The sequence below is a fragment of the Ceratotherium simum genome, chromosome 16 (assembly GCF_057802395.1).
Source record: "Ceratotherium simum simum isolate JZ-2026a chromosome 16, ASM5780239v1, whole genome shotgun sequence".
Lineage (NCBI taxonomy): Eukaryota > Metazoa > Chordata > Mammalia > Perissodactyla > Rhinocerotidae > Ceratotherium > Ceratotherium simum.
The window spans coordinates 1,705,405-1,716,014 of NC_141915.1; the positions used below are offsets into that span (position 1 = coordinate 1,705,405).

The following is a 10,610-nucleotide window of genomic DNA, read 5'->3' on the forward strand; positions in this document are numbered from 1 at the left end:
GGAGCTCAGCCACAGCCCACTCGCACATATATACAGGAGAACCATCTATTTACATGGTCCCAAAGTACAGAAACTCTGAAGGGGCGTCACTTACCAGCCTTGCATACATGGATAATCTCAAACCCGATATTTTCACCTTCTCTATCACAGTCGGTCCAGATCACCAGGGCCTGGCACTGTCGAGTTTCTCGTTCCAGAGTTTTCTGAAGTTCCCAGTGGGAAAAGAGCAGTGAGAGCACAATCGGCAGAGCACTTACTTTACACCTCTACACCAAACACGTCTGACTGAACGCTAACGATGTTCTCCGAGTGTGCCAACTTGGTGAGAAAAAGAGACCAGAGAAAACTGTTCTTACCAGTTCTAAGGATGGTGAGGTCCTAGTACAATCCTCCAGCTTAGTCACAGACTCACTAAGGAGCTTCCTGAAGACTGAGGGTTTAATACAACTATACAGCATAATGAAACCCAAAACTCAGCTCTAACACACACTTCTAACTCTAGTGGTTCTGATTATGTTCTGGTTAAAAAAAAATTAACCTCTAATTGAGTTTCACCCCAAGGTTTCCCAGTTAGCAGTGAACTAACTATAGGTGCCCTGATTCTTGAGAACTCACAACTTACTGTCAAATGACCATTTATACTTTGTAGTTTCTTCATGCCAACTAGGGGTAGGATGGGAGCTAGAATTAATAACAGTACTTCTTCCTAGTGTTTACCTCAACAACTACTATTCATAAAAAGGCTTACTTCAATTCCTTGGCCACTTACTTTGAACGGTCTCATTTATACAATGGGTGGGAATAATTTTTTAAATCATGGTACTTAGTTTGGTGGAAAACCCAATCTCTAAATTCTAACGCATTCAAAATACAGAAATCACTCAGTTCCATTATTCTGTGGTTGTTCAACTCCAGTGCCATATGTCTTCCAAAAGATCCTACCTTGATGTCTACAAAATTCTCTGGGCAGTACTTTTCAATTTCTGCTTCAAAGAGGACAAGGGGATTGCAGCTCTGCCTACAAAAGAAATAAAAACACAAAAAATCCTACCTCAGCACATTACAGAAAGTCCTCCATTTTAATGAGAAAAAATTGCTCCAGTGCACTCATGGATGGATCCCCAACAGAAAAAGTCCCACATGAGATGCCAGAGGATTAAAAGCAAGGCTATGACTCTCTGCACAATGCACTGTCCACTTCCCATGACGACTAACAGGAGCTGCTAAGAAGAACTTCTGGAATCCTTTCATACACATCTGCAGCAAGAGGATACATGCAACCCAGAGACTGCATGAAAAAGCTCTAGCTATCTGGGGGAACACACCTAAAAGTGGCTGTTTATTCTAAATATATGGTAAAAAGTCACAGCAAATCAGTTAATCCTAGGTCACTGCTATGGTCTCTATGGTTTGTGTCCTCTCCCAAAATTCACATGTTGGAATCTAAAGCCAATGTGATGGTACCAGAAGGTGGGCCTTTGGGAGGTGATTAGGTTATGAGGGTGGAGCCTCATGAATGGGATTAGTGCACTTACAAAAGAGACCCCACAGAGCTCCCTAGAGCCCTCCACCACGTGAGGACACAAGGAGAGGTCAGCAGCCTGCAACCAGAAGAAAGCCCTCACTTGACCACGCTGGCACTTTGATCTCCTACTTCCAGCCTCCATAACTGGGAGAAACAAATTTCTGTTGTTTATAAGCCACCCAGTCTGTGGCATTTTGTTACAGAAGCCCAAATGGATTCAGTCAGTCATCTTGGTATAGTCATAAGCCACATAACAATGTTTTTGGTCAACAATGGACTGCATATACAATAACGGTCCCATACGATTAGTACCACACAGCCTAGTATACAGTATATAGTAGGCTATACCATCTAGTTTTGTGTGCGTACACTCTATGATGTTTGCACGATGATGAAATCGCCAAACAATGCACTTCTCAGAATGTAGCCTCATCATTAAATGATGCATGACTATATTACGTTTAAGTTACACAGTAAGATCAACATGCCTCAAAATTCCTGTAGTATTTCACAACTTACTATAATAATCAAAAAGTTCTTCCCCCCCAGGAATTGTACTGACCATTTGCGAAACTGCATCCGGAAATCATGAGCCAGCAAATGTCCAGAAACTGAAGTCATTATCATGGTAACACTCTGAATGATAACAAAATTTGAGTTAGTCTTTTAGCAATTACATTTTGCCAAATCATTCAAATAAAAAAGAGGAACTTCTATTAAAGGAAAAAAAAGTGGTTGCCAGGTAGTGGGGGGATGAATTGGCGGAGCACAGACAATTTTTAGAGCACTGAAAATACTCTGTGTGATATTATAATGGTGGATATATGTCATTATACTTTTGTCCAAACCCACAGAATGTACACTACCAAGAATGGACCCTAATGTAAACTGGTCTCTTGGTAATTATGTGTCAATGTAGGTTCATCAATTACAACAAATGTACCTCTCCGGTGACGATGTTATTAATGGGGAAGACTGCAAATGTGTAGGGGCTGGGGGTATGTGGGAACTCTCTGTACTTTCCTCTCAATTTTGCTGTGAACCTAAAATTGCTCAAAAATAATGTCTATAAAACAAAAACCAGTTGACTAGGAAGAAACAAACATAAATATAGCTCTTCAAGCCAAAAGCCATAGTAATACAATCACCATTCTAATTCTAGTACCATGATGCCTTTTGTAGCATTTAAAATTTCCTCAAACTATTGTCTATTAGCTTCCTTCCTCTTTTATAATTTTATTTATTTATTTATTTTTCCCCCAAAGCCCCAGTAGACAGTTGTGTGTCATAGGTGCACTTTCTTCTAGTTGCTGTATGTGGGACACGGCCTCAGCGTGGCTGGAGAAGCAGTGCGTCTGTGCGCGCCTGGGATCCGAACCCAGGCCACCTGCATCAGAGCGCACACACTTAACCGCTAAGCCACGGGGCCGGCCCTGCTTCCTTCCTCTTATAAAGAGCTGAGATGGAACTATATTTTATTAAAAAGAGACTTCCTTATAAATTATAAAATGATCACCTGTAACCAGGGATCTTTAGGTCATAACAATAGTTATACTTAAAAGACAGTGACGTATTCTACAATGGCCAGGGTAATTCTTCTTGATTACATAACTTTAAAATACAAGCAATTTAGGGAAGACTTGTAGTAAACAGCTGTTCTTTTTGGCTGTAACAAAAAACCCAAGAAATGTACACTAAAATGACACATGGATCCAAAAGCACACTTCAGCTGTATGATAGAAACCTTGTAGCACCTACCTGGCCATACAGATGATAATCAAATTCATAGATCTTGTTGAATTTAGAAAGTCCATCCCTCTATAAAACAAAACAAAAATTAAAAACACATGTAAATTACATAAAAAACAAATGATTCCAGCGGTTAAGTGCGCACGCTCCACTGTGGCGGCCCAGGGTTCACATGTTTGGATCCTGGGCGCGCACCGACGCACTGCTTATCAAAGCCATGCTGTGGTGGCGTCCCATACAAAGTAGAGGAAGATGGGCACAGATGTTAGCCCAGGACCAATCTTCCTCACCAAAAAAAAAAAAAAAAAAGTAAGAAAAAAAGAAAAAAAAGTAAAGATAAAAAAGAGGAGGATTGGCATCGGATGTTAGCTCAGGGCTGATCTTCCTCACCCCCCAAAAAAAAAAAAAAAGATTCCATAGCATAAAAATCAAGCAAAATCCTGATAAGTGGGAATATTAAAAATACAACAGTATTTCCTATACATAAAAACTAGACTAAATTACTAAGACCATTTATTAAGTGGTCACTCAAAACACAGTTACAAGCATGTACTTGATAGAGTCCATGGAGTTTTTATGCTGGAAGGTAACCTTGAGATCAGCTATTATAACAACTTTTTACACACAAGAATGGACTTGTCCAAGGTCACATGACAAATTAATGGCAGAGAAAGGATTAGGATATAAATCTTGTAACGATTTTCTCCTTCCTCCCCACACATTACTACTATTTCCTGGCCACACAATTGCACCAGCAAACTGGTGACCATGGGCAAGTCATTCACCTTTCCGAACCTTTATTCTTGAATAAAATTATCTCTAAGCTCCCTCTGGCTCTGAAATCCAATATCACCATGAGCCCCAGTCAGGACCGGAATCCTGTCTACAAAGCACTTCTTCAGCTGCACTGTGGATGAACAAGGCGTCCCACTTTCTTCCACAAAGGTGTTAAAAGTAGTTATGCATGTGAGTTTCACACCAACACTGCCCAGAAGACAACAGAAAGGCAAAACAGGAACTGGGGATACGTTCAAGGGCCAAGAAGAATCAGTGTCGAGAGGATACTCCCTCAGCCTCACAAAGACAATTTTTCTGTGTAGATGAGGTTCTCTTTGAGGCATAATGGCAAATTTAAAGAGAGAATTTATTAGAGTATCTGATACTTAAGAGTTCACTGGATTAATGTTGCAAAGAAAAGAAACTCCCTTCTACAAATTCCAATTGCTAGTTAAGCCCTTTACTAACAGAGAATAGAAATTGCCTAACCAATGGTTTCTACTTCTTTTTAAGAAAGCATTGAAGCTTTCCCAAACAAAACCTTATACGGACCCTACGATATAATGAAGTTGAGGTACTCTGGCTGCAACAAGGCTGAGTCTTGCTTAACTCAGCCTCTCCCCAGTCTAGCCCCAAGTGGCTCCCTAGGTGCACATTCATGGTCCACTGGGTCTCTTGGGAACATAGTCTGAAACCCACTGTTCTAATCCTCTCCAGGTAAACGACTTGTCTAATAACATGTGTGCGACCCCAGGTCCAGGGCTCTCCCAGGCAGCCTCCTCCACCAATGGATAGTCTTGAGGATGTACTTGCCTCCCTGTAATTCCCATTTGAAGATAGTACACAATTATGTGCAATTCCATCTCTTGGAGGAGGTGTTCAGGGGAATAGGCTGCTTCTAAACTACAGTGGAGTTCTGGAGCCTAGAGAGAGAAAAAAGGATAGATCAACAAATGTAGCTTCTGTGACCTCTTTTCTCTCTTTTGTAGTGCTATCCACTCTATTAAAAAAAAAAGAGTCCAAATCCCATCTTCTCTAAGCACTCTGTAGGAACTGATCACACTGCTGCCCCTAAATCTATAGCAGGATTCTTTTTTTAAAATTTCTCCTTCTGAATATAAAAATAAAACCATGAAAAAACTGTACACACACAGAAAAGTCCCAAAAAATCTTTTAGTTATTAACAACAGTTACTGAGGTGGTGGGGATGGTTTATTTGACACACATCTGTATTCTCTGAATTGTTTGCAATAATTACCACTGACAAAGAAAAAAGAAACAGAAACATTCTATCTCTTGTTAATGTTTTGGTGAGTTTCTTTCAAAGACACATACATATTTGTTTAAAAGTCTTTTCAGGGCCAGCCTGGTGGCACAGTGGTTGGGTCTGCACGCTCCGCTTTGGCAGTCTGGGGTTCAGGGGTTTGGATCCCTAAACCTACTCACTGCTCATCAAGCCATGCTTTGGCAGTGTCCTACATGCAAAAATAGAGGAAGACTGGCACAGATGTTAGCTCAGGGCCCATCTTCCTCACCAAAAAAATAAATAAATAAAAATAAAAAGTCTTTTTCATAATAGATGTCTAATAACCTATCATAAGGAAGTAAAATTTATTTTACCATTCTATTTCCATTACTAGTTCTTGTTATTTCAATTCTTTGTTATTATAAAGCTGCAATGACCATCATTTGATTCTGAGTTGTGTGTGTCTGAGCTCCTCTATCAAAATTTAATTTAACTCCTCTATCAGAATTTAAGGTAGGGATAATGTCATTCAATGTGATTTTCATGTAGCAGGTTCTGTTTGAGGGATGAATAAATGAACAGGACCTGTCAGTGTTCTTAGGGAGGTGGCACTCCATGGGAGAGATGGATAAACAGCTAGATAACTCGACCAATGCTGACTGCTATCATCAAGAGAGATGAAAATGCATCCAGAAACAGAGAATGAAATGGATGGACAGGATGCTTAGGAAAGACTTCACAAAAGAGGTTACATTTAGGTTGTCTATTATTTTTTCTTTAGGTCATCAAAAAGATGAAGAGTTCATCAGGAGAGAAGAAGGAAAATATTATTCCAGGAAGAAGGACCAAAATTTGTAAAAGCACGGTAAACTTGTATCACTTAAACTCTGATTGCTTCTATCATTCCCTTCCTCTCCATTCCCTCTGCTCCTACCTAAACCATTCCAAGGGTCTCCAGAGTTCAGGCCTCTGAACGCTCACATGGAGAACTCCAACAGCTGTCTCCCTACCTCTAGCCTTTCGCTCTTCAAATCCTCTGCTGCCAAAGTGACTTTATAAAACACAAATATTACCCCAATACACCCCTACTTAAAACCTACATTGCTCATTTCAATTGAAGCAGAAAAAGCATTTGATAGAAATTCAACACCCTTCATGATAAAAGGCATTTACAAAAAACCCACAGCTAACATCACACTCAACGGTGAAAGACTGAAAGCTCTTCCTCTAAGGTAAGGAACAAGACAAGGATGCTCATTTTTGCCATTGCTATACAAGATTACTATAAGTTCTAGCCAGAGTTATTAGGCGAGAAAAAGAAATAAAAGACATCCAAATTGGAAAGGAAGAAGTAGAGTTATCTCTATTCACAGACAACATGATCTTATAGATAAAAATCCTAAAGAAGCCACATACATACAAAAAACTATTAGTGCTAATAAATCCAGCAAAGTTGCAGGATACAAGATCTACACAAGATTGTTCAGATCTGAACAATCTGAAAGGGAAATTAAGAAAACAATTCTATTTACAACAGCATCCAAAAGCATGATGAAAACTACAACACATTGCTGAAAGAAATTAAAGAAGACCTAAATAAATGGAAAGACTATCTGTGCGCATAGATTGGAAGACTTAATATTAAGAAAGCAATACTCCCCAAAGATCTACAGATTCAGTGCAATTCAAAATCCCAATAGTCTTTTTTGCAGAAATGGAAAAGCTGATCCTAAAATTCATATGGAATTGGAAAAGGCCCCAAATAGCCAAAATAATCTTGAAAGAGAAGAGCAATGTTGGAGGACTCACACTGCCCAATTTCAAAACTTACTACCAAGCTGCAGTAAGTCAAAACAGTGTGGTACTAGCAAGAGGACACACATACAGAACAACAGAATAGAACTGAGACTCCAGAAATAAACCCAAACATCTATGGTCAATTGATTTTTGACAAAGGTGCAAAGACCATCAAATGGGAAAAGGACAGTCTTTTCAACAAACGGTGCTAGGAAAAACTGGATATCCACATGCAAGAGAATGAAGTTGGATTCTTACTTTATACCAGACAGAAAAATTAACTCACAATGGATCAATGACCTAAATATAAGAGCTAAAACTCTTAGAAGAAAACTTGAGGCAAAGCTTCATGACCTTGGATTTGGCAATGGTTTCTTAGATTTAATACAAAAAGCGTAATAAACAAAAGAAGAAAAACTAGATAAATTGGACTTCATCAATATTAAAACCTTTTGTACATCAAAGATCACTATGAAGAAAATGAAAAGACAACTGATAGACGGGGAGAAAATATCTGCAAATCATATAACTAACAAGGATCTAGTATCCTAAATATACAAAGAACTCTTACAACTCAACAACAAAAAAGACAAACAACCCAATTAAAAAATGGGCAAAAGACATGGATAGACAACAAAACCACAATGAGATATTTCATACCCACTAGGATGGTGATAATCAAGAAAATGAAAAATAACAAGTGTTGGTGAGGATGTGGAGAAACTGGAACATTGCTGGTAAGGATGTAAAATATTTTAGCTACTATGGAAAACAGTTTGGCAGTTCCTCAAAAAGCTAAACACAGAGCTAACTTATGACCCAGCAATTCTACTCTTAGGAATTTACACAAAAGAACTGAAAACAGGTATTCAAACAAAAACTCGTACATGAATGTTTACAGCAGCTCTAGTCACAATAGCCAAAAGGTGGAACCAACCCAAATGTCCACCAACTGACGAATGGATAAACAAAATGCGATTTGAAATGGAATATTATTCAGCCATAAAAAGGAACAAAGTACTAATACATGCTACAACATGGATGGATTTCAAAGACATCATGCTAAGTGAAAGAAGCCTGACACAAAAGGCTGTGTGTTATATGATTCTTTTTATATGGAATATTCAGAAGAGGCAAATCTCTGGGGACAGAAAGCAGATTAGTGGTTGCCAGGTGCTGGGAGGAGTGGGGAATGAGGAGTGACTGCTTGATAGCTATGGGGTTTCCTTTTGGTGTGATAAAAATCTGGAACTATGGGCCGGCTCCGTGGCTTAGCGGTTAAGTGCGCGCGCTCTGATGCTGGCGGCCCGGGTTCGGATCCCGGGTGCGCCCCGAGGCACCACTTCTCCGTCCAGCCAGGGGCCGGGTCCCGCGTACGGCAACTAGAAGGATGTGAACCTCAACATACAACTATCTACTGGGGCTTTGGGGGGAAAAAATGAATAAATAAAATCTTTAAGAAAAAAAAAAAAAATCTGGAACTAGACAGACATGATGGTTACACATCACTGTGCATGTACTAAATGCTGCTGTACTGTATACCCCAAAATGGTTAAAATGGTTAAGTTTTACGTGTACTTTAACACTTGCACATAAAATACACAGCTCTGGAATACCTTCCTGATCTGCCTTCAACTGCCTCTCTTGCTTAACTCACTGGCTCCTCCTCCCACCACCCCACACTCCTCATTTCTGTTTTTGATCAGGCCAGCTGTTTCAAGACACTGGGTTGTTCTTTACAGTGTTTCCACCACCTGGTAAAACTTTCAGGACTCAGCTCAAACATTCATCCAACAAACATCTACTGAGAGGCTCCTGTATTCCACACACGGTATCAGGCACTAGGATTACAGCAAAGAACAAAACAGACACAGCCCCTTTCCTCTGGAGCTTAAGAGTCCAGGAGGGGTGGTGAGGGACATCCAATGAATAATTGCACAGTGCATCATTTAACTGTATTGGTAGGTGCCTTCCAGGTAGAACAGGGTACCATGACATATCACAAAGTGTCCCTCACCCAGTTGGGGGGAGAATGTGAGGAAAAGGTTCCTCGAAGAAGAGACATTTCAACAGAGCCCTGAAGGACACATAAGTTAGGTCAGATGGGCCATTCTCAAGAGGCCGAGAGCCCGAGAAGCAAGCCGACCTTGGGCTGGTCACCAGGACTCCTGGCACTGGAAAGAGGTGAAGCTCTCAGCTAACACTCACACAGCCTCAGCTCCTGCTCCCACTATCCACACGCTGGAAACAGAGCTCTAAGAATCCTGGGATTTGAAAGAAAAAGAAGCAGAGAACTTCCACCCATGCTCTTAGAAACGTTCTCCAGAAAACCATTGCAGGATCCACTTCTGTTATCTGAAAGATTTTCCTGACCAGCTCTTAAGGCTGCTGTGTCACCTTCTTCACCAAACCCTTTCTTACCTTCCCCTTCCTTCGCGCCTCCAGTGCGTCTAGAATACATCTTACCCCGTACCTGCCTGTCTCGCGCAATTCGTTTGTAGGAGTAGGCACAGGGCTACCTCGCCCCTAAGCCCCAGACCTTACACCCTGTTGCCCTGCCGCCAGCACTTACAGACTGTCAAGTCAGCGGGGCTGCAGGGCGCGGGGAGGGCGGCAGAAGGCGGGGAGGGCTAGGTCGGCTGGGAATGAGCCGGCAGGGCTTGAATGCCGAGTTAAAGGAGTTTGCGCAGCGGTTCCCAGCTTCAGAGTTTCAGAACCACCAGCGCAGACTGTTAAGATACAGGCTTCCCCGGTCTCATCCCAGACCCACAGAACAGCCAGCGCTCCACGTGGTTCCGAAGATCAGACACGTTCGGCAACCGCTGCAGCGGACAAGGAGGAGCCAAGGTTTTCAAGCAAATCAACGAAACGTTTTAACTACACTTTCAAACATCCATCAGTCCGAAGAGAAGACAGGAGACCACTGCAATGGGCCAGGGAGATGATGAGCACCAGGGCGGGAGGAGTCGCCCTCACCCCAACCCGGCGCCACCACCCCGTCCCGCTCGGCAGGCCTCCCTCACAGCGGCTGATCGAAAACGCGCCCCTTACCCGCCTCATGCGACCGTTGGACAGCAGGTCGGCGATCCCCTTGGCCGCGTCGTTTTTCTCGGCCACACAGAGGATTTTCCGCACGCCTCGGAAGGCCACCTCCATGGCGGCGCGGGACAAGGGCCGGCCTCCGGGCCGTTGCAGCCACCGGAGCGCGCAGCGGCCAACCGGGAAGATCATCCCTAGGCCCCGCGGCCGCTCCCCGGGAGCCCGCGCATGCTGGGGAAGCCGGAGGTGAGGGCCGCCCTAAGGGAACTAGAGCCTCCGGAGGCCGCCAGCACCGCCGCCCGCGTTCCGGGCACCCCCCCCACCAGCCTGCGGGGTTCAGGGCGCCAGCCACTTCCCTTTCTCCTCACCGCTGCCGCCTCCGCACCGAACCCCGCAACTTGGCGACGCGCTTCCGCCCGCCTAGTAGGGCCGCTTCCGCCCGCCTAGTCGGGCCACTTCCGCCCGGCGCGAGTGCCA

The 10,610-nt window shown here is 42.8% G+C and overlaps 1 protein-coding gene across 4 annotated transcripts in view; it reads right to left on the reverse strand.

The window, feature by feature from the left end:
* Positions 1-10,524, reverse strand: part of TOP3A (DNA topoisomerase III alpha) — a 38,331-nt gene extending 27,807 nt beyond the window's left edge. Inside the window, exons 1-6 of one of the 4 annotated variants that reach the window (XM_087440307.1) lie at positions 10,146-10,290; positions 4,865-4,974; positions 3,284-3,343; positions 2,088-2,161; positions 943-1,018; positions 95-203 (exon numbers count right to left, since the gene is read on the reverse strand). In XM_087440307.1, the coding sequence (XP_087296433.1) occupies positions 95-203; positions 943-1,018; positions 2,088-2,152 (250 nt within the window). In that variant the 5' untranslated portion in view covers positions 2,153-2,161; positions 3,284-3,343; positions 4,865-4,974; positions 10,146-10,290. Of the gene's footprint in view, positions 1-94; positions 204-257; positions 319-942; positions 1,019-2,087; positions 2,162-3,283; positions 3,344-4,864; positions 4,975-9,666; positions 10,018-10,145 lie in introns of those variants that run through there. The other 3 variants (XM_087440308.1, XM_004432999.3, XM_087440309.1) reach the window with 3 other exon arrangements.
* Between the last annotated feature and the right edge of the window lie 86 nt (positions 10,525-10,610).